The 24,223-nt window shown below is 39.3% G+C and overlaps 1 protein-coding gene across 9 annotated transcripts in view; it reads left to right on the top strand.

Annotated features, from left to right (window-relative positions):
- Positions 1–24,223, top strand: part of ZC3H7A (zinc finger CCCH-type containing 7A) — a 48,224-nt gene that overhangs the window by 15,283 nt on the left and 8,718 nt on the right. For 6 of the 9 annotated variants that reach the window (XM_003417718.4, XM_023557346.2, XM_064295601.1 and 3 more), the window contains 18 exons: positions 1,345–1,503; positions 1,746–1,826; positions 1,917–1,955; positions 2,641–2,674; positions 3,146–3,429; positions 6,900–7,104; positions 8,175–8,239; positions 8,774–8,960; positions 9,739–9,900; positions 11,232–11,428; positions 11,926–12,026; positions 12,479–12,660; positions 13,313–13,389; positions 14,027–14,160; positions 14,553–14,658; positions 18,061–18,169; positions 21,570–21,703; positions 23,729–23,892. In XM_003417718.4, the coding sequence (XP_003417766.2) occupies positions 1,345–1,503; positions 1,746–1,826; positions 1,917–1,955; positions 2,641–2,674; positions 3,146–3,429; positions 6,900–7,104; positions 8,175–8,239; positions 8,774–8,960; positions 9,739–9,900; positions 11,232–11,428; positions 11,926–12,026; positions 12,479–12,660; positions 13,313–13,389; positions 14,027–14,160; positions 14,553–14,658; positions 18,061–18,169; positions 21,570–21,703; positions 23,729–23,892 (2,420 nt within the window). Of the gene's footprint in view, positions 1–1,344; positions 1,504–1,745; positions 1,827–1,916; positions 1,956–2,640; positions 2,675–3,145; positions 3,430–6,899; positions 7,105–8,174; positions 8,240–8,773; positions 8,961–9,738; positions 9,901–11,231; positions 11,429–11,925; positions 12,027–12,478; positions 12,661–13,312; positions 13,390–14,026; positions 14,161–14,552; positions 14,659–18,060; positions 18,170–21,569; positions 21,704–23,728; positions 23,893–24,223 lie in introns of those variants that run through there. The other 3 variants (XM_064295603.1, XR_010323631.1, XR_010323632.1) reach the window with 3 other exon arrangements.

Raw genomic sequence — 24,223 nt, 5'->3', positions numbered from 1 at the left:
TTTTGGAAACCAGCTTGGGACAAATCTTTAGGGATTTTAAAAATGTGTTTCTCAGTTAGTGATCCTTGGAGATTCCCCTTTGGAGTATGGCTTTTAGACCTCTGCCTGTTTATTAAAAATTAGCCTGGGAAGAGACAGGCGATCACAGATGGCCACGTCTATCAGGCATCCATAGCTACAGTGCACCTCTTTTTTTAAATACTATTTTATTGTGTTTTTGGAGAAGGTTTACACAGCAAGTTCGGTTCCCATTTGACAACTTGTTCAGTGACATTTGTTAAAAATTTCACAATATGTCAACATTCTTTTTAACTGTTTTGGTTGTTCCATTTCCAGTATTTTGGTTTCCCTGCTCTCCTTGTCTTCTCATCTTTGCTTTAGCATAAATGTTGACCTTTTGGTCTTATATGGATAGTTTTTTAGTAGAGCGCTGTACTTACAGGTAATATCCTTTATTTTGTGTGCCATTGCTATTTCGCTAAAAGGTGATCTTGGAATAGTTTCAGTTCAAGGTTTAAAGAATGTCTCAGGGCGATAGTCTCTGGTCTCAACTGGTCCAGTTAGTTTGGACTTTTTTTAAAGAATATGAGTTTCATTCTACATTTTTCAGGACCACCTATTGTGACCCTGGTGAGAACAGTTGGTGGTAACTGAGCAACATGAAGTTCTTGTGCTCTTGGTAGATGAGGGCAGTTTGCTTCTTGATCTCAGGATTCAGTTAGTCCCCTTAGGAGTCCTTTTAGCACCAAACACTAATTAACCTTGAATGGAATTAACACAGTCTTCTCACATTTTCAAGCCTAAAAAAGCAGTATTTTGATGTGCTTGTAGTTTTCACTACAGACTTTCAGTAAAATTTAACCATGAATTTTTAAAAAGTGTTGATGTTGTTGCCTTGTTCTTTTTAGTGAGAAGTCATTGGTGATTTTATTTTCTTTTCATTCCCTATTCCTCATCAGTTAGCTCTTAGGGAGTTGCGTTTCTTTTTGGCGTTTTAATGTACTCCAAAAAGGAAAACTGTGGAGGAGTAGGGAATAAGGCAGGAGAAGGAAACCTGGGACTTCGACCATGTCTGCAAAGTTTTTATTTCCTAGAAATCTGGGGCCTTTATGGCCAAATATTAACATTTGTCTGATCTAGGTGGTAGACACATGGATATTTATAATGTATGTTCTACTTTTGTGTATTTGAAGTTTCATAATAAATATAATTTTTAAAAGAAAAATAATACCATTAACTTTGAGCTAAAAAGGAGAGTAATAGGCTGCAGTCTTAATTTGTTTGCATTAGTGCAAGAAGTGAATTGCTTGGTGGCAAACTTTATACTTTGGTTTTATACTCCAGGGTTTCCACGATAAAGTTCTAGAAGACTGCGATACAGTCCTCAGTTTAAACGCCAGTAACTGCAAAGCTCTCTATCGGAAATCTAAGGCCCTAAGTGATTTAGGAAGATACAAAGAGGCTTACGATGCTGTAGCCAAATGCTCGTTAGCTGTGCCTCAGGTATGGAGTTGACATTTTAGTTTGTTTTTTTGCATCGTTTGTTTGCTCATAAACATTTTATTATTCCATGTGGGAAAATGGCATCTAGACAGTTAAATTTTTGATGTAGCCTTGAACCTGCTTCAGTTGGGTATAATTGCCTTAGCAAGTGTCTTGACAGGAAATAAGTTAAAACCGTTTTGCCTCTTTTTTACAGTTAGTGCATGTAACCCTCCATTAATCACCTATGCTAACTTTTCCAGGATGAACATGTAATAAAACTAACTCAAGAACTAGCTCAAAAATTGGGATTTAAAATAAGGAAAGCATATGTTAGAGCAGAGGTAAGCCGGAGTTCTCTACGTAATGTGTTTTCATTTCATTTTAAAAGTCGGAGTCAGTGTTTTTAAACTAGCATCTTTATTTTATTTCAGCTCTCATTAAAATCAATGCCTGGGGATGGGGCTACCAAGGTAAAGTTATTACTTCTGTTAAGAGTCATAATTTGAAAAAGAAAACTTTGGCAGTTGTGCTTTCAGTATTTTTGGTGTGTCTAGTTTTGTGACCTTTTTATTCCTGAGGTGCATAATTGTCCATTGCTTCCTGCCATCTTTAAAAAAAGAAATACTTAAGTAATATGTTTTAGTCTCAACCAACATTTACTGAAGTGTGTTGCAGCATTTTGCAGGATGTTAATAGATACTAGGTATTATTTGAAAAAGAGTGGTACAGGGACAAACAACAGTAATTTTGGAAATCAATAGAGTAAACAAAATTAAGGAGTTTTTTTTTTTTTTTAGACTCTTCTTGGAGCTCTTAGGTATGCTAATGGGCATTATGAGTTGCGGGGTGGGTAAAGGCTAGAGTAGGCCCAGACCTCTGGTCTTTGAAAGTCCCTCTTGGGACTGGTATTCCAGTGAATATCTTTAGAGAAATGCTGGTCTGCAAGAAATAAGTGATGGTACTGCTACACTAGGACCTCATTTGACATCAAGTATCACAAAGGTTTGGCAATTCCATTTATTTCTTGGCGCATAATTGGAAGGCAGTCAAATTTCTGTGAAAACTTGCATTGTTCTCTTGGAGTGAGCTGTACAGACTGCTTTGTAGTTCAGAATCTTGAAAATATTATGATCCATTATTTGGTTTAATTTCTAGGCTTTGAACTGTTCTGTGGAAGATATCGAGCCGGGTATGTTTTCACTTGTCAGCACCCTAACAAATGCCACCTTGCGGGTTGATGTCTGCTATAGTGTTGTCAAATAAGATTGCTGTGTGGTTTTTAGTATTAAAGCGTGAATAATTTTCAAAATGACCGTTGTGCTCCGGATGTGCCAGCGAGTGATTGATACTGATCTCAGGAAGCAATCTTTGAGCACCTACCGTGGCCTGCCCACTGTCTGATCGCTGAGCCCAGACAGGGTGCAGGCATTTTAAGGAAGAAGGGAAAGTTCTGACAAATGAATGTTTCTATTCCTGGGTAATACAAAGTATTTTTACAATTGCTTTTACCATTTTATTTGTAATTGCTTTTATTATCTATTTTATATTTGCTTTCATATTTTTGCCTAACTCTTGATTTTCTCTGTTATGATTGGTTGTTAACATCAGTATAACACTAGTATTATATAATGAATGAGTGCATTTTTTTTCCATGTTACAGACTTACTCACTCTGAGGCAAGAAGCCATTCCTGTTGTTTCTTTACCTGCATCCAGTTTTCCTTATGAAGTTGGAAGTGAACTGGTCTCAGTTCCTCTTATGCCCATGACTTCTGTTTTGCCATTGCAAGTGGAAGAGAGCTCTATGCCGTCTGCAGTGTTGGCAAATGGAGGAAAGATCCCCTTCACTATGCCTGATGCTTTCTTAGATGATGGAGATATGGTCCTTGGAGATGAAATAGACGACCTCCTCGATTCTGCACCAAAAGCTAATGAAGGTGTTATGGTAAATTTCAGTGGTACTTGTTTTCTTCTGAAACCAAACCAAACCCCTTGCCACTGAGTCAGTTCTGACTCATAGCGACCCTGTAAGACAGATGAGAACTGCCCCATAGGATTTCCAAGGCTGTAAATCTTGACGGAAGCAGACTGCCTCATCTGCGGAGCAGCTGGCTGGTTCGAACCGCCAACCTTTCGGTTAGCTGCTGAATACTTAGCCACTGCACCACCAGGGCTCATCCTTGGTAAGTAGAGGGTCAGCAAAAAAGAAATCGACCCTCAGTGAGTGGATTTTTGCAGTGGCTGCAGCAGGGGCTCACACATACCTACTGTTGTGAATGTGGCACAGGACCAAGCAATGTTTCCTCCTATTTACAGGGTCACTACGTGTTGGAAACAACTTGATGACAACAGGTTTTCTTTCTTCTGAAGGCAGGATTAACTAAAAAAAAAATCATGTAACCTGATTAGATACTTTGAGTTTTGCCTATAAGCTAAACTTTGGGTTTCTTATCTTGAAAATTCCTTTTGTTGTTCTCAGCTAGTAGCTGGCTAATTTGATCTTTTTTTTTTTTTTTTTTTTTAATGTTTTATTATATCTTTGGTTAAAGTATACACAGTGAAACAGGTTCCCATTCAACAGTTTTCACACATATTGTTCAGTGACATTGGTTACATTCTTCACATTATGTCAGCATTTAGTTTGGTCATTTTTGAGATAAAAATAAAGAGACATGCTATCTAGTGATTGGCCAATTTTTCTTTAACTCATACTGGGATCATATATTATGGAAAGGGTAAGTTTAAAATTCTGACGAAGAAAAAACATGTATTTAAGGAGAAATAAGTTTTGTGGTTTAAAGACTTCTCCTTTAAGGATAATTCTTCAGTAACCATATACCATAAAGCAAGGGTCGGCCAGCTACAGCTGGCTAAATATGGCCTGCTGCCTGTTTTGTTGTTGTCCTTTTACTTTCTTTTTTAATTGTTGTAAAAATGTATATAATACAGTGTTTGCCAGTTCGACAGCCACTGCTTGTTTTTGTATGGCCTGCGAACTAAAAGAGTTTTTACGTTTTTAAATGGTTGGGGAAAAAAAAGAAGAATATTTTGTGACATGTGAAAATTATATAAAATTCACATTTCAGCATCCCTAAATAAAGACTTCTCGGCGCAGAGCCATGCCCACTCACTTGTCTGTTATCTGTGGCTGCTTTCCTTCTGCGACAGCAGAATTGAGTTGCAGCAGAGACCAGGTGGCCCACAAAGCCTAAAATATTTATTATGTTACAGTGAGAGTTTGCTGCTCTCTGCCATAAAGCATTTTGGAATAGTAGCAGCAGCAGTAGTAACAGGGTGATGAGAGAGGTCAGTTAGAGGGAGAAATTCAGGTTTGCTTTCCAGGGCTGGTAAAATGGGTAATATCCACGTGGGGCTGACTTGAGGGAAGAAGTATGCGTAAAAAGCAGACAGAGGAGAGTCCTGATCAAAAGGGGGAAAATGCACAACAGGATTTCAAATTCTCATGGACCCCATACTTTGTGGAGCTATGGAGGCTAGTTGAATCTCTGAAAATATTGTCCTGAGATCATCTTTAAGCCTTAAACTAAAAATATCCCCTGAATCTTAAAACCAAACAACAGTTTAGCTTGACTAGTAAAAAATATCTGCCTTGAGCATTGTGTTCTTTTAAGAACTAGCTATTTGGGATCAAATGACAACAGCAACTTGAAAGGTTAAGTAGGAACCTTAGGGGACAGTGAATTTACGCTAATGGGAGAAGAACAGTTCAGCAAAGGAGGGTGAGAATGGTTGACAACTTGAAACGTACATGTAGAAATTGTTGAATTGGTGTATGTTTTGCTCTGTATATTCTCAGCAACAGCAACAACAAAATAAATTATAAAAAGATCAGACAGATTGGGGTTTGAGTCTTTTTTTTTAATTGTGGTAAATATATTGTAACAAAACATTTACCATTTTGTATTCTTCACATGTATAATTCAGTGACATGAATTGTGCTCATCATGTTGTCCTGAGTTTGATTCTTACCAGTTCTGTGATCTTGGACGAGTTACTTCACCTCTCAGTACCTCAGTTTCCTCATGTGTAGAATAGTGATCACAGTGGGACATACTTCAGGGAGTTATAACAATTAGGTAAGGCAGTAAATGACATGTAGCATACTGTAAAGCACATAGGAGGCTCTCAGTACATCGTAGCTGTGATGTGTTTAGGGCAGGGGCTGGTTAGAGTTCTGTTAATTCTTGTGAGATTGTAAGTTCACATTTCCAGAGAGGCGGTTTCAGTCCTCAAAAGCTTCCCCAGCTCCCTTCTTTGGAGGATTCTCCCTCCCATGCCACCACACCCCACCCTTCTCTACAATTCCTCTTTAATAAAGCTAGTTCTTCTCAGCCTGTGGTCAGGTGAGGGTGGGGAACTTTAGTTATGCAGATGAAACATGAATGTAATGTTTGGATTAAAACAGTATTAGAGGTTATATAACATGATGAAAGTAATTAATGTCACTGAATTGTACCTGTAAAAAGTTGGAATGGCCAATTTTTATTTATATATTTATATATATACACACATATATATACTCACCACAATTAAAAAATAAAAAAGACAATATTAGACATCACACATTGGTCCTTTTAAAAATTGGCCTTAAATCTCTTACAGAGTTAATTTTTTTTTCCAATTATGGTGAAAATATATATAACAAAACATTTGCCAATTAAGTTTTTCTATGTATAATTCCGTGACATTGATGACAGGCTTTATGTTGTACAACCATTAGCACTGTCCTTTTCTGACTTATTCCAGCACCATAACCATAAACTTTTACTGAGTTAATTTTGATTTAAACTTTGTAACAAACATATCATGATTATCCAGTGTAATACAAAATAATGGTGTATTTTCACTGAAGGTTTACACAGCAGTTTAGGTTCCCATTCAACAATTTCTACAGAAATTGTCCAGTGACGCTGATTATATTCTTCACAATGTGGGAACATTCTCATTATTTCCATTCTGGTTGTTCCATTTCCATGAATCTAGTTTCCCTGTCCCTCTTAAGTTCTCACGTTTGTTTTAAAGTAATTGTTGGCAGTTTAGTGTCATATAGGTGATTTTTTTTTTAAAGGAACGCAACATTTATGGGTGATAGTCTTTATTTTTTGAGCCAAATTGTCATTTAGCTAAAAGGTGACCTCGGGCTAGTTTTGGGTTCAGGGTTTAAAGATTATCTCAGGGCAGTAGTCTTGGGGAGCTCTCCCCTCTCAACCAGTCCAGTAAGTCTTTTTTGTTAGTGTTGTTTGTTTTAGGGAATTTGAGGTTCTGTTCCACATTTTTCTCCTACTCTATCAGGACCCATCTATTGTGGCCCCAATGGAATAATTTGTTAAAAGTAGTTCACCAATCTTGTGGCACAGCTTCAGGAAGTTTACTCACATCTTTTTTCTTCTTTAGCCATCAGCGTTAGTCAGAGGACCCCTTCCAACGACCACCGGCATCTCTCCTAGCATATTTTCAGCATCTCTGTTAGGAACTTTGCCCGTTGGTGCGAGGTATGCGCCTCCACGCTCCTTTTCAGAATTGTACCCACCTTTGACTTCATCCTTAGAAGATTTTTGTTCTTCTTTGAATTCATTTTCAATGAATGAGTCCAAACGAGGTAAGAATCGAGGCAAAATTGTAAACAATTGCAATTAGTTTTCTAAAAAAGAGAATTTGTGTTTGGCAGTTGCTTAATGGATTCTAGGTAGTAGGTGCTTGGATTATTTTCATCGTAGCTAAAAACGTAAAGACTAAGCCTTTAGTTTTAAATTCACGTTGACTTAAACTGTGCCATTGCGGGGATCAAGAAGCAAAGGCATGAGAATAGGAACGTATGTGGCACAGTGTTTACACAGGAGAGTTTGATAACCTGGGTGTCTGTTTTGTTTTGGGATAAAATGACTTCTCATGTATCTTTCAAGAAAAGTAGATGCTATCTTAAAGGGTCTTAAAGACAGGTTACCCTTCTAAAATCTGAACTAGGCAAACACTAATGTACATCTAATAGGGTCAGTGTGGAGAATGATAACAATTAGATCTATTTATTTTAAGCTTCATCTGTATTGAGCTCAGCAAACTGTGGCTGACGCCTTAATGTTACAGGGGATTGTTGAGTTTCCAGTGTGACTCCTGTTTCTGTATTCCTAGACTGAATTTATACTTTAAAAAATAATGTTAAAAACCCTTACATTTTTCTGAGGCATTGTTACGTGGTTAAAGGCACACAATCTAGGTCATTGATTGAAAAATTTAATGCTGTAAGAGGCAGAGAGGAAGTAAATGAGTGGTAGACTAAGAAGAAGATTAAACCTCAGCAATTTTTTAATGTTGTGGTGAGTTCCTCCTTCATATTTTTAAAAGGAGAGACTTTTTTCCCGCTTTGAATGTGAATTATTTTCTTTGTCTTTTTAACAGTCTCATTTGGTAGACCTTGCCTTAGCGTATTTCTCTGAAAATGGCTTTTTTAGTGAAATCTGTCTGACTAAGGGTTATTTATGACCTTGGTTTCTAGAGGAAAGGAAAAACTCCACAACACTTTTTCGGTGTCAGTAACGAACCAGAAAGCTCCTTGGAATTGGGATGGGAAAATGATGTGGGAAAAGCCATACCCAGTAAGCTACTGAGCCCTGATGTTCTTATTACATGATTAGAATGAAAAGGTCTATTGAAGTTTTTTTAATATTTTAGATCTGTCCACTTCAACTTCTAGAGAGGGAACACCGCTTAACAACAGTAATTCTTCCCTTTTACTTGTAAGTGCCACTTCCTCTTTTGTAAATACCTCGCTTAAATTGAAAATAGGTCTTTTACTTAAGTAACTGTGAGTTATTTGAATGAACATGACGGTCTCCCTTAAATTTTGTGTGTGCTGTGGGAAATGGTTTTGTAATAAGACTCGTCTGGGACATCCAGTAGTAAATGCTCTGTATTTAAGACTGGATCTGCCATGGCCAGTGAATTGCTATTGCAGACAGTGAGAGGCTTTAGCACAGCATAAACAAAACAAGGCTATATAAGATCAGGGCATGTAACTGTGTGTACTGTTGAAGCAGAACAATTACCTATTATTGTTAACAGCTCATGGAAAATCAAAAACTGTCCCTAAAGTCCAAACAAGAGGAAAACGTAGAAAGAGATAGCTTTTAATATAAAAGAGCACTGAGGATGGAACAGTACTGACTTCAGTCTGTGAAGTGTGTCTTAATTTTCAGATGAATTCCATTTCCTTCTTTAGTGGTAGTGCAGTATTTGTTGGCTGTGTTTTCTATTTCATATTCCCTTTGCAGATGAATGGACCAAGTAGTTTGTTTGTTCCCGAGACTTTCCTGGAAATTTCAAGTCAGCCTAGAAATGACTTTGGCAGCTTGTTTGGGTGTGCAGTTACTAAACCATCTCCATCGGTGACACCGAGACATCCCCTGGAAGGAACCCATGAATTGAGACAAGCTTGCCAGATTTGTTTTACAAAAACAGGTCAGGATCAAACAAAGGAGCAGATGTATTAAACTCATTAATAACCTGAAATGAATTTGTAAATACATGTGAAAAACACTAGCTACTGTGACTCTTAAATCCCTATTTTGTTGAGTTCTTTCTAACAAAGAAGCCCCTGTTACTGATTTGAGGCCTTTGGAGGCTATTAAGATAAGTCTCTGGTCTTATTTGATATAATTTTATTTATAGAATCATGTGGAACATAATACTTACCCAATTTTGGAAACTTATGGAACTTTTTATGAAATTCTTTGGTTCTGAGTGTATGTTAAAAGATCGGATGATTTTCATATAGATCAAGAATTGGGAAAAAAGCCTTATAAGGACTGTATATATGTAACACTTAGGAAAATTTAGTACTGTCTGTTGGCAGGTTTCATTCTTTACCCCTAAATTAAGTGGTATAAATACAATTTTTCTGAATTGGAACCAACTTCATTTTCTTTCTTAATTTTATGTTTACCAATGTTCTTCACATTTACAAGCCATCAGAATTCCTATCCAAATTATTTTCCTAGTTGTTAAATAACAACGTGCTTTGGGAGGGCTCATGTTGAATAGAACTTTTGTTGTCTGACAAAACTGCATAAACAGCAAAAATATAACTCAGTAGCTTGTTGACATTTTGGGGTGGCAAAAATGAGGTTTTTGTGGGAATTTAGCAAGTAATGTGCATATCTTCACATCGATGTGTAAATGTGCCTGTAAAATGAAATTTTTTTTTACATATTAGCAATCCTCTTCACATCTTTTTCAGGCCCTAAGTTAATGGATTTCTCTTACAATACTAATATAGATCATAAATGTAAGAAAGATATTTTAATTGGTAGGATAAAGAATGTTGAAGATAAATCATGGAAAAAAATACGTCCAAGACCAACAAAAACAAATTATGAGGGACCATATTATATATGTAAAGGTATTTACTTTAATTACTTAATAGTGTACATTAGTGATAAATGGTTGGCTACATTTATTATAATCCATTATTAGCTGTTACTTAGAATGTTTAGATAAGAGTTAGTAGCAAGATACTTGGATTGAGACGTTAATATATTTTGTAATAACTTTACTATTGTAACGTGTATTTTATAGTCGTTTATGGAAGTAGGGCTTTAACAGGTCTTAAAAAGGAAGCTGTCTCAAACTTGAAATTCTCTGACTTAGTCTAAACAGAATCAAACACTAAACTACTGTACCTGTTGCCGTTGAGTCGATTCCGACTCATAGCGACCCTAAAGGACAGAATAGAACTGCCCCATAGAGTTTCCAAGGAGCTCCTGGTGGATTTGAACTGCCGACCTTTTGGTTAGCAGCCATAGCACTTAACCGCTACGCCACCAGGGTTTCCAACACTAAACTAGGGCTTTGAAAACGTTGCTGTTTCAGCTGCTTTTTAGAGAACTCGGTATTTTCATTTTTGTCAAACCACTTCATATGAGTGAGCTTTACATGTCTCTAATGATTTAAAAATTTTTTTTATTTATTTTGTTGTTGAGAACATACACAGCAAAACATACACCAGTTCAACAGTTTCTATGTGTACAAATCAGTGACACTGATTGCATTCTTTGAGTTGTGCAACCATTTTCACCCTCCTTTTCTGAGTTGTTTCTTCCCCATTAATATAAGTTCACTTCCACCTAAGGTTCCTATTTAATCTTTCGAACTACTGGTTTGAATTTGATCCCTTGTAGATAGATCTTAAAAGAGCACAGTGCTCAAGGCAGACATTTTTTACTAGTTAAGCTAAACTATGGTTTTAAAAGATTTCAAGGGATATTTTTGGTTTAAGGTTTAAAGATGACCTCAGGGCAGTAGTTTCAGGGGTTCATCTAGCCTCCATTAAAGATGATCTCAGGGCAGAAGTTTCAAGGGTTCGTCCAGCCTCCATGGCTCTAGTGCATGAGAATTTGAAATCCTGTTCTACGTTTTCCCCCTCTCAGTCAGGATTCTTCAAAATGTCCTGTAATGATAGCCAGGCCCATCCAGTCTAATGATTCTTTAAACATAAGCAGAGTACATGGAACTATTGAGACTTTTTACCCTGACTGCAATAAAAACAATTTAGTTTTTGGTACTTTTTCTAGAGAGTTAATACATCCCTGAAGAGTAATATGTGTTTCATTGGTTAAAGATACCCGTGAGTTGTTATAAAACTTCAGTGATGCCCTAAACATGTTTAATACCCATTGGCTTTAAAAAAGCAATTGCCTGCATTTTAAATGTGTTAATTCCCTGTCTTCCTAGATGTTGCTGCTGAGGAAGAATGTAGGTATTCAGGCCACTGCACATTTGCTTATTGCCAAGAAGAGATTGATGTCTGGACGCTGGAGCGAAAAGGCGCCTTCAGTCGAGAGGCTTTCTTTGGTGGCAATGGAAAGATAAATCTGACAGTATTCAAACTTCTCCAAGAGCACCTTGGAGAATTTATATTCCTTTGTGAGGTGCTTTTTCCAAGACTTTTTTTCTGCTGCAAAATCGGTCATAGTTTCTGACTTGCAAGTCTGGGCATATAAAGAACTTAGTCCTGGCATATAATAAGCATTCACTCAGAAAATGGTAGCTATGATTGTTATCAAATAAGGAGCTCTGGTGGAGCAATGGTTCCATACTCGGCTGCTAACTAAAAAGTTGGCAGTTTAAACCCACCCAGCTGTTACCGTGGGAGAAAGATGTGGCAGTCTGCTTCTGTAAAGATTACAGCCTAGGAAACCCTATGTGGCAGTTCTGCTGTGTCCTGTAGGGTCTCGGTGAGGCGGAATCAGCTGGATGGTACACCCCATGGCGTTATTATCAAAAGGGATAATATCCAGACTTCATGTTGAATATGAATTAGCAAAAGTATGTAATGATACTGAAACTAAAAAAATATTACTCTGGGTGCAAAATTTACATTTTAGGTTATGTTTTTGTGATGATCCTTCTTCTCTGTCTGTTCCAGAAATGTTTTGATCATAAGCCTAGAATGATAAGTAAAAGAAATAAAGATAATTCTACGTCATGTTCTCACCCGGTTACAAAGCATGAATTTGAAGACAATAAGTATGTTGGTAGTTTCTAATTTTTATAATGACAAAACAGATTCTCTACTTAGATCTAAGGAAATCTGTCATAGTACCTGCTTAGGCATCCCCTCCCCTACCTTTTTTGTTTCTGTTATTTGGAAGAAAGACAAAAATGTTTATTTAAAATTGTCTCTTAGTAGATATGACTAGAAATAAGAAATGAATTATTAAATTGGTTACTTAATACAGAAAAATATTACTGTTTTATAGCTTATTAGGATATGAATTTAGGTAATATATGGCCTAAAGTATAATTATTTCCTACCTACCTCCAGTTAATCCAATAATTGTATACAGTGATTTATTTTCTCTGATAAATGTTTAAATTGTATTCTCAGTCTAGAATTGGACATTATTATTTGTTATCCTTTTTCATTTGAAAAGGCTGTGAGAGAACAATATTAAACTATCATTGCGTTTTCACCTTAGGTGCCTTGTCCATATTTTGCGAGAGACGGCAGTAAAATACTCCAAAATCCGTTCTTTTCATGCTCAGTGTCAGCTTGATTTATGTCGACATGAAGTTCGATACGGCTGTTTAAGGGAAGATGAGTGCTTTTATGCCCACAGCCTTGTGGAATTGAAAGTCTGGACAATGCAGAATGAAACAGGTAGGTTTGTGTGTGTCTGAGAAACATGTCTGTCAGGTTTGGATGAACAGTAATTCAGAGACCTTCTGCAACCACCCCATGCGGTAACACTGTTGATTTTGTCCTCAGTTTTAAACTGCTGTTGTTCATTAGGTGCCGTCGAGTCAGTCCCAACTTAGCAACCCCATGTGACAGAATAGAGTTGCCCCATAGGGTTTTCTAGGCTGTAATCTTTATGGGAGCAGTTCTCCAGGTCTTTCTCCCGTGCTGTGGAGCTGCTGGGTGGATTCAGACCTCCAACCTTTCTATCAGCAACTGAGCACTTCACCCTCGTGCCACTAGGGCTCCTTTAAATGTGTAGTCACTTTTAATTTTTAGGATTGCCCATTTTGAGCATGGACTCATAATTAATTGTTGATACATGTTCATACACATAGCATGGATTTGTGGGGAAGAAAGATGCCTCAGAAGGCACAAAGAGCTGTATTTGTAGATGTCCTTTTTTTTTTTTTTGTATCCTCTTTTGAAAAAGAGTTATGCAATATTCATTCATCCTTGGAGATGTATTAGGCTACATGAGCATAATTAGGGAGGGTTCTCTGAGTTGATGGTGCCCAGACTGGTGGAATGCTATTACCTATACTGTCTAAAGAAAGGCTTCTGCATTTCCCAGGTATCTCACATGATGCTATTGCCCAAGAATCTAAAAGATATTGGCAAAGTTTGGAAGCAAACATGCCGGGAGCTCAGGTATTTTCTGTTGTATACTTAGTACATTTGGTATCCTTTCTGGAATGGCCTAGTGGAGATTGGTTGTTGGTGGATCAGTTAATGCTTACAGTCCAGTTACTGTCTTTGTATTTATTGAATTGAGTAATTCCTGTGTGAAAAAAAATTCTGAATTTTAGTTGCTTATTTTTAAAAAATGTTAGACTCTCCCAGTACCTGCCAAGAGTGTAGGATCGTGTTCTTCTTCAGCCTAATAGGTAAAACAGTTGGGATCTTGGGGGCTGTAGGGGGGTTTATTGGAGTAAGGCAGATGGATTGTATTTGTAGTTTTGCTTTCCACCTATCATAATACGTTTATCTACTGCACTCCCTCCCCTCCCCACCCCCCAAAAAAATCCCAGTCATCACTTTCATAACTGACTTTCATAAATCGTGCTTTGGCACCTGTAACCTGCTTTTACCATATTCTCTGTCATTTGGGGATGAGTTAGAGATTTAGTTATCAGAGCGTATATATAATAGTCAAGTCATTAAGCCAGAGGAAAACAGAAAACGTGTATGAAGAAACAAAACAAGCAAAAGGCTTGTGGTTCATTATTTTGTTCTCAGAAAATTGCTTTCCGGTTAAAAATTAAAACTGATCTTTGGATTGTTTAAGGTACTTGGCAGTCAAATAATGCCTGGATCTCTTAATATGAAGATAAAATTTGTATGTGCTCAGTGTCTGAGAAATGGCCAAGTCATCGAGCCAGACAAAAACAGAAAATACTGTAGCGCAAAAGCAAGGCATTCGTAAGTAGTTCATGTGGAGACTATGGTTGTTTTGTAATTACTATTTTCAGGGGTATAAGATCATATATATAAGAAAAACGATGAGGCCTTCAAAGAGAGCAGAGGAAAGTAGCTAAGGAGTAAATACAAAGCAAAGAGAAGGATTTTTAGGATTTAATAGCTAAGAATTCACCTGAGTTTTTCCCTGTATTTTATCATTCCTTTATTTAGGGTTCATAGGGATTGATTGTAAATATCAACAGGGAGTGAAATGATTGTAGAATCCTAACGCATCTCTTTTAGAAGGGTTGAGAAAAAAAAATCTCGGATCCTTCAGGTACAAACTGTACCTTTTCCCTTATATTATGCCTTTTGCCCGTGTGTCTGTTTTTTCTGAACTCCATTTTTCTTAGGTGGACCAAAGATCGTCGTGCGATGAGAGTGATGTCTGTTGAACGTAAGAAGTGGATGAACATCCGTCCTCTCCCCACAAAGAAACAAATGCCTTTACAGTTTGATGTACATACGTAATTTTTAAGCCACTTTTTTTTTAATTAGGCATTTCAAATTATTAGAAAGTAGTGGTAATTCAGATTGAAACTCAAGCCTTTTAAATCCTGCTTATCGGTAATGATGACATTTAAATGGTCACTGTCTTGTGCTCCTCTCCCTTTGGCATGTGTGTGGTTTTGTAATAGTTTTCATGTTGATTGGACTTTTATGAGCTACCTGGAAAAACTAATAGGTGCAGAAATCAAGACAAAGTTACGGGCATAATTTAACTTACTTCCCAGATGAATTTATTTTGGGTGGGAATGAGAGAGAATTTCATTTAATTTTGATTCCTCCCTTTGATGTCAAACCCAAAGTCTTGTGTGTTATTATGAATGTTGTTGATGAGTTTGATTTATCATACTGTTTCTTTCACTGAAGCAATTGATAGTAGCTCAAAGATAGCCAACTTAATAGTAACTCAAAGGAAAAATGTTCAGTGTTAGAGGAATAGGTCCTTCAAAATCCATTAGAATGAAAATACCAGACCAAGTTAAAGTTAGGTTAGTGTTTCGTTCATGTGGTGGTGTGTTTCATCTGGGCACACTGCAGGGCCTCATGTGTTCTTAATGGTGATTGTGCATGGCACTGTCTGGGCACTCCGTTTGAGCTGCCTCTGGATTTTTCGTCTTCACAAGAGTCTGGAGAGAGCCTAGAGGTGTGTGAGTTACAGACGGGAATATTTGGAGCATTGGTAGGTAGTGAACTTCATGCCACGACGGAGGAAATATGGAGAGGTCTGTTGGCCCAGGAAACCCTGGTGGCATAGTGGTTAAGAGCTGCGGCTGCTAACCAAAAGATCAGCAGTTTGAATCCACCAGGTGCTCCTTGGAGACCCTATGAGGCACTTCTACTCTGTCCCATAGGGTTGCTTTGAGTCGGAATCAACTCGACAACAACAGGTTTGGTTGGCCCAGGGAAGGAATGCAGATGGCTTGCAGAGTCTGCTTGCAGGTGACCCTCCCTCAGAATTGCCAGAAAGAACTGAGCAAGAGACAGATTAATTTCCCATTGAACAGAGTACCTTGCAATTTTCTGAAACTTACACAAGTTAGAAAGTCCAGTCTTTGAAATATGGTGGTGTGTTTGTGTTTCAGTCACAGTGGTTTTAGACTCATAGACTTGGGTGGTTTGATCAGTGGGTTGTAGGTATTGCAGGAGGGGGAGAGAGAAGACCCATTGGAACTATGCACATCTTGTGCATAAAAGACAAGTGGAGATAACAGGTGTATTGAGGCCTCTGTTAAAAGTGGGACTGAGAACAATTCTAGTTCATTGGGCAGCTGCCTGGGAGTACTGATTATTCTTGGATGTGGTGTACTGCTGCACAACATTACAGTGGCTTATTTCCTCTTTTTCCCCCTGTAATATATAGTGCTGAGGGATCCTTTTTCTAAAAGAAGAAATAATACTCGTGTGTGTGTATGTGTGTAGACAGTGTAGACATGGGCTTCAGAATCTGCCAGAAGGGCCCCGGTCAAGTTATTGAGCCCCAGTTTGTTCATCTGTAAATGGAAATTATTACACAGGAGGGTTGATTACAGGCAATGAGGTCATCTAAAAACCCAGCACAGTGCCAGCCTCCCTTACCTCCTCTTATCTTCTCTTTATCACTGATCTTTGAAAGGCTGTAGTAGAGTTTTCCCTAATAATACCTGACCAAGTGCTTAACTGGGTTCAAAGGGGAAAAGAATATAATAAAGTAAGCCAGAGGAATGTTTTATTGACTACTCAGGATTTTAAGGGCAGGGAGTCATTGACGTTGGTTTACGGGAGGAAAGGGGCAGTGCTAGGGCTGAGAAGGCTTTTAGATTTTAGCAGAAACAGATGGTAAGCATTTCGTTTTACATAAGATGAGTAATATATAGGGCCAGCTCCTGTTGAAACACAAATAAACTAAGATAAGCTAACAAGCAGCTGTACTAGATTTATGCCATTTAAAGGCAAGTGCATTGATGATGTTTAAGAATCGAGCTTTCTGGGTGATGGAGGCTGTCTTGGTTTCTTCATAGGTATGTTTTTTTTTTTTTTTTTAATTGTGCTTTAAGTGAAAGTTTACAAATCAAGTCAGTCTCTCACAAAAAAATTTTTCTACACCGTGCTATATAGTCCTAACTGCTCTCCCCTTAGTGAGACAGCACGCTCCTTCCCTTCACTCTCTTTGTGTCCATTCCACCAGCTTCTGACCCCCTCTTCCCTCTCATCTCCCCTCCAGATAGAAGATAGCAACATAGCCTCAAGTGTCTACTTGATCCAAGAAGCTCATTCTTCACCAGCGTCTTTTTCTATCCCACTGTCCAGTCCAATCCCTGTCTGAAGAGTTGGCTTTGGGAATGGTTCTTGTCTTGGGCTAACTGAAGGTCTGGGGGCCATGGCCACCGGGGTCCTTCTCATCTCAGTCAGACCATTAAGTCTGGTCTTTTTATGAGAATTTGGGGTCTGCATCCCACTGCTCTCCTGCTCCCTCTGGGGTTCTCTGTTTTGTTCCCTGTCACATAGGCATGAGTTTTAGGGAAGTCTGCAGTCTGCTGATCCCTGTCGTCTTATTTTCCTGCCAGTATCACTGTGTCTACTTTGCTAAGTAAAAAAGCGAAAAAAACAGAAAGATATTATTTGAAAGCTATGTAACTTGATTAGTGTAATAGTTATTTTCAGACAGTGCATATCTAGTGAGTTATGAAAGGAGCCCTGGTGGTACAGTGGTGTTAAGCACTTGGCTGCTAACCAAAAGGTCAGTGGTTGGAACCTACCAGCTGTTCCACTGGGGAAAAGATGTGCTGTAAAGATTATAGCCTAGCAAACCCTCTGTGGCAGTTCTACCCTGTCGCATGGGGTCGCTATGAGTCAGAATCAACTCCACAGCATGGAACAGCAGCAACAGTGAGTTATGACTGAGGTTAGCTGCCATTATTGGTTATAAGTAAGTTACGTTTCTGAGACTTTTCTAACACTGTTTAGTAAACTTTGGAGTAGTCTGCAGTTTGTTTACTGCTTTACGAGTGCTGACATGAAGGGGCTGGAGTGTTATAAAGGGGAAAGGCTCTCATCGCAAGGATAAAACGTTCCGCCCTGTCGAAAGCGAGTACTCTGAATAAGTGAATGTCTGGACATTTTCTCGTGAGAAAATACTCCATACTTCAGTTCTCTGCTTTCTTTTGAACATTGTGTTTCTTTTGATGAACTTGGAGATAGAAAGCTTCATTAATATCTCATATATTTTGGGCTTTTAGTCCATTTGAATGGAATCAAATTAATCTTATTTTAGAATTTTATGGATAAAAATGCTTATTCTGCCTAAATATAAAAATTAGGCAGTCTTACTAAGGGTATGCTGTCTTAAATATATTCTTTTTTTTTTTTTTAATACAGTTGTGCAATCATATTGCTTCTGGGAAAAAATGTCAGTATGTTGGAAACTGTTCCTTTGCTCACAGTCCTGAGGAACGAGAAGTGTGGACTTACATGAAAGAAAACGGAAGTGAGTTGATGTTTTAACTTTGTCTTTGATATCTGTGAAATCTTATTTACCTGAAAGTTTCTGTCCTTGGTAAACATACTAGCTTACCTTGGACACAGAAAGCACTTCACATTCTAAACAGTTGCACTCCTCTCTCATTGGTAGCTCTGTTAGATGGTGAAGATTGCCAGAAAATGTGGCCATAGCCTCAATGGAGTAGAATCTGGCATCTGGTTTGGTCAGATTTAGATAGGAATATGTAGGCCTGAATCCTGTGATATAATAGATGAGTTTCTGGAAAATGGTCTGCGGAAGTCAGTTTTCTTCACAACTGGTTAGACTGCCTGTTCCTGTTTGAATTACCAAACCCAACTCATTGCTGTCGAGTCATTTCCAACTCATAGCCACCCTATTGGGCAGAGAAGAACTGCCCCATAGAGTTTCCAAGGCTGTGAATCTTTATAGAAGCAGACTGCCACATATTTCTCCCATGGAGCAGCTGGTAGGTATGATCCACTGGCCTCTTGGTTAGCAGCTGAGTGCTTAACCACCGCACCACCAGGGCTTCCCAGTTGTGAATAGTCACCCTACTAAATTAACCAGATTAGAGTTGGGAGTTTCTTTAAGAAGGCCTTGCTTTTAGAATGACCCCAAATTCAAAGGTCCAAGGAGCAAATGTTTTATCTTGGTCACATTTCAAGTTTATTGTGGGGGTCTTTTTTTTTTGGAAATCGTGGTGGTGTAGTGGTTAAGAGGTACAGGTCCGAACCAAAAGGTCAGCAGTTCGAATCTACCACTTCCCCCTTGGAAACAATATGGAGCAGTTTCTATTCTGTGAGTTGAAATCAACTTGACGGGAACAGGTGTGGTTTGGAAACCCTGGTGGTATAGTAGTTAAGAGTTTGGCTGCTAACCAAAAGGTCTGGAGTTTGAATGCACCAGGCACTCCTTAGAAACCCTGTGGGGCAGTTCTACTCTGTCCTATAGGGTCGCTGTGAGTTGGAATTGACTCGATGGCAGTGGTTTGATTTTGAGAGGAACCTCAGACAGCCTTTCACTTTTGACCATAAAGTGTATTACCACAGGGATCATTTTGCTTTAACCTTAGTGAACTGATGGAAGTTAAGATCAGCATGTCTGGATTTAAGGCTGTCTTCTGCCGTATTTTTTTTTTTTCTCTGCCATGTTTCAGCTACAGATAAACTCAGGGACTCGTGTGGAGGGAAACCCTCCCTGTCTGCCTTTGGAGTAAACCCCCAGTCAGACCTTACTGCATATGTCCTTTGCATATCAGTGTTCTTGCAAGGGCTCCTGCTACCACTGGCCTTGAAGAGAATTTTCTAATTTATCTCTGATCTTAACCTGATGATGTATTGTTAGCTCTGCTTGGGCAGACAACAAAGCCAAGGTTCAACCAGACCCTCGTTACCAGTTTTTTTTACCATAGTGGCTGTCAAGGTGGGGACAGTTTGGCAATTTCTGGAAATTTTTTTGTTTGTTTTTAACACATGTAGCTCTTGACTTAGAATGTATTTGAGTTATGGCAGAGCGCACTTAGGGCTGTCTGTTTTTGTTTTTTGTGCATCTTATTAGTAATATGTACTACATACATCGTTGCTGCATGTAACCCGCTGATGTTATCATTCCCAGATGTTCACTTGCAGGTATTCAAAGGTCGTATTTCTAAAGATGTTGATTATAGCAGGCAATAATGAAAAAAAAAGGTAATTGACTTACATCAGAACTGATTTATGACGGAGTAGTCAGAATGGAACCCTGTCTTAAGTTGGAACTACCTATAATTAATTTTGTTGTTGTTGTTGAGAATATACACAGTGGAATATATACCAGTTCAACAATTTCTACATGTACAATTTAGTGACATGGATTACATTCTTCCAGTTGTGCAACCATTCTCACCCTCCTTTACCGAATTGTTCCTCCCCCATTAATGTAAATTTACTGCCTCTTAAGTTTCCTGTCTAATCTTTCAAGTTGCTGTTGTCAATTTGATCCCATAAAGATACATCTTAAAAGGGCAGACAATTTTTGCTAGTAAAGCTAAACAATTATTTGGTTTTAAGAAGACTCGGGATATTTTTGGTTTAAGATTTAAAGTGATCTCAGGACATCCACCCTCCATGGTTCCAGAAAGCCTGGAGTCCTTGAGAATTTGAAATTCTGTTCGTATTTTCCCCCTTTTGATCAGGATTCTTATAGAATCTTTGATCATAATATTCAGTGATGGTAGCTGGACACCATCCAGTTCTTCTGGCAAAGGAGGCAGTTATTCCTGGAGGCAATTAGCCACACATTCCATTTCCTCCTTCTATTCCAGACTCTCCTTCCTCTGTTGCTCCAGGGGAATAGAGACCAATTGTTGTACCTTGAATGGCCACTTACAAGCTTTTAAGACTGCAGGCACTATTCAAGGGAACCAGAAGGTAGAAGAGAAGCACTGAACACGATGTTAGGCCAGTTAACGGGTGTACCATGAAATCATGACCCTAAACCTCCAAACCAAGAAACAAATCCCATCAAGTTTTTGATTTTACATAAGCAGGCTCAGCAGCTACTCTTTTTTTTTTTTTGTAGTTGTCAATGTATCTGTCACAAAACTGCCAGTTCAATTTGGAGACATTTTGATTGTCATGACTGGGGTGGGGGTGGGGAGTGGCCAGGGATGCTGCTTCAGTGCAAGGTCATTCCCCACCCACCCCCACCTACCCCCCACAGCAAAGAATTATCTGGGCCCAAATGTCAGAAGTGCCAAGGCTGAGAAACCCTACCTTTAGCAGTTGGCAGTAACACGGCGTACACTTGTTCTTACCTTAGGAAGCCAGTGGTAGCCACTGTCCAGGACCTGGTCACAGTCGTGTTGTTGTAAATTACACCCCATCGTATTGGTCCTCTCTGGGACCGTGGCTTGATTGATGGACTGCCATCAGGGTCAGACCCTTCACCCAATAATATGTTTCTCATCTTTCTGAATAAACAATGAGGAGCATATCAGCTCCAAGCCCCCAAGCCATGTAAGTAGCCTTGTGGTTCTAGCAGTGATAACAGGTATGTGATGTAGGGCAACCAGAAGCAGTGCTGGGGCTTTTTCTGGCAACGCCATATGATTTTGTCTGAGTTTTAAACACCCCCAAAGTGTCTTGCAAATGCAGGGAGGAGTACATTAATCCTGAAAGCTAAAGTTTGTTGCCTTAACAGTCCTGGATTTGGTTCACAGGCATGTGCGTTTTACCTGCTGCTTGAGTGTAGACCATCTTCTGAGTCTAATAGCATTGGCTTATGGTCACCCCTCTTCCTTTTCTTTTGAAGATGTACCCTGACTGATAAAAAAGTGTGCACGATGTTGTGTGTATTTAAATGGTGTTTTAATTTTTCCTGCTGAAAGCAATTCATTTTTCTTTAGTACAAGATATGGAGCAATTTTATGAACTCTGGTTAAAGAGTCAAAAAAATGAAAAAAGTGATGATGTAGCCAGCCAGTCAAACAAGGAAAATGGAAAACAAATTCACATGCCAACAGACTACGCGGAAGTGACTGCAAGTACCGTTTTGTTATTTTTTGGGTGGTGGATGGAGCCTTTCTTTCCCATCACCTCCAAAACCTGGCTCCATCACTTCTTGCCTGCCCCTCTCTGGTATTTCCACCTTCTCTCTCCAATGCCTCCCTGCCATTAGCTAAGTCTTCTTCATTCTAAAAAACCCTTTCCTTGGTCCTTGCCTTAGTTACCTAGTGCTGCTATAACAAATACCGCAAGTGGGTGGCTTTAAAGAGCAGAAATGTGTTTTGTCACAGTCCTGGATGCTAAAAGTCCAAATCAGGTCTTAGCCCTGTGAATTCCTTCCTGTTGGTAGCCCTGGGCATTCTTTGGTTCCTTGGCTTGTAGATGACCTTCATGTGTCCTCTTTCACTTGTCGCTACTTGTGTGTGTCTCTAATCTTCTCTTTGAATCACTCAGGAGTGATTAGATTTAGAACCTACCCTACTCTGATGTTATCTAATTAACACAACAGAGAAAACCCTATTTCCAAACAGGATCATATCTACAGATACAGAGGTTAGGATTCCAACACATATCTTAGGGGCACATTTCAATCCATAACAACCTTATTTCTGACTTTGGAGCCAGAGGATTACATGTCTAAGTTCTGGTTCCTCTCCTTGCTAACCTAGGACCCTGGGCAGATTATTGAACATCTCTGGTGCGGTGGCTGTGACTATCCCACTATCCCAGTGCCGGTCCCTAGAAGGGGGTCGGGATATGTGGGCCTTTTCCCACTACGTCTCTAGTTCCCGGTTTCCTGTTCCCACCTCATAACCTACAGTCTGGCATCTGCCTCCACTCTTCCACGGAGTTATTAAATCACCTGTGGCCTTTTACTGTTCTGCCTTTCTCTTTTAAAAACTTCCAAAAAAATAGAATAATATAATGAATATCTGGAGCCCATTGTCCCAAGCTAACGTTGCTTCTGGAAAGTATGTAAAATGTTGCAGATAAAGTTGAAGTCCCAGAGGCAATCAGATCCCGAGTGTATTTTTCCAGGCCTTGTTTACATATCTTATGACACATTTATTATTGAACAATCTATAGTTTTTTGGCTGTGTGCTTTAAAATTTATATAAGTGTATGCATTATTTAACTACCTGGCTTTTGTTACCTTTTTCTCTCTGTATGGATTCATGTGGATCTAGGCCCATTGCACAGCCACGTGGCCCACCCATACCCTGTCTTGCCCTGTGTCCTGTAAACACCTGTCTCTCTGTCAAAGTTCAGCACCTCCACACTTGCTGCCTTTACTTAGGTGCTTCTGTGTGCTCCCGGAGCAGGGTTATCCAGACTTGCTGAACCATGAGACTTACCTAGGGTGTTTATTAAGATAGAGATTCTTGCTCTGTTCTAAGAATTCTGACTCCATACTGAGTCCAGCTCTCATGGGAGGTGTCCAGGAATCTTTATTTTTATCCAGCATGGCAGGTGATTCTTACTCTGGGCTTTTAGGAAACACTACTCAAGCACTGGAAGCATGCATCTGTTGTAGCACTTACCTCCCACCCTAACAGTTTCTCCTGTGAAGGTGTATCCCCCAGCCCATAACCTCTACCTCATGACACCAGGCACAGGTCCCAGCCCATGGTAGGGGCTCAATCAACGCGTGTTGAATGCAGTGGCTGCTCGTTCCTCTGGAGATGGCGTGCCCTGGTCTCTCATGTCCTCTCTGCTTGTCCTCATGGTGTTAATTCTCCCCAGAATCCTTGCTTGAACCTAGACACTTGTCCTTCTGACAAACATCCTTGTTTGCACACTAGCTCCTGTCGCCTCACCCGACCTCCCTTCATCCTGTGTTCTGGCAAGCCTCCAAGGCTGTGATCCTTTCCTTGATCCTATTTCTGACATTGAGTTTTATGTTCTTGCTTGGCTCCCCCACTAGAGTGTTTTCCCTGAGAATAGAGTCTGGGTCTTAGGTTCCGTTGTTTCTAGTCCTCCGGGTGTCTGGAGCAGCGTTTAACCCATCGAGGTGCACACAGAGGGCAACGACTAATGAGACTGTCTTCTGTGCACTTAGGTGGACTTTCACTGCTGGATGTGTAGGAAGAACTGTAATAGTGAGAAGCAGTGGCAAGGCCATATCTCCTCAGAAAAGCACAAGGAGAAGGTTTTCCACACAGAAGATGACCAGTACTGCTGGCAGCACCGCTTTCCCACAGGGTATTTTAGTATTTGTGATAGGTATGTTGGTTTTTTTAACTTAGCACATGAAAATTGCTGATCTCATGCAACTTTCATGGACATTAGGGAATCTCTCTGGGGTGGTGGAAATGGTTAACATGCTCGACTGCTAACTGTGAAAGGTTGGCAGTTTGAGTCCACCCAGAGATGCCTCGGAAGAAAGGCCTGGTGATCTACTTCTGAAAGATCTCCATTGAAAACCGTGTGGAGCACAGTTCTACTCTGACACACATGGGGTTGCCACGGGTCAGAATCACCCATAAAGCTCTCATCTGCACTCCAAATGAACTATTTTCAGTTTACACTCATATAGATAATTCTTTATAAGAAT

Source organism: Loxodonta africana, chromosome 12 (assembly GCF_030014295.1).
Source record: "Loxodonta africana isolate mLoxAfr1 chromosome 12, mLoxAfr1.hap2, whole genome shotgun sequence".
In the NCBI taxonomy this organism is placed as follows: Eukaryota; Metazoa; Chordata; class Mammalia; order Proboscidea; family Elephantidae; genus Loxodonta; species Loxodonta africana.
The sequence above is the reverse complement of the archived record's forward strand: the minus strand, read 5'-3'. Positions and strand labels throughout refer to the sequence as shown.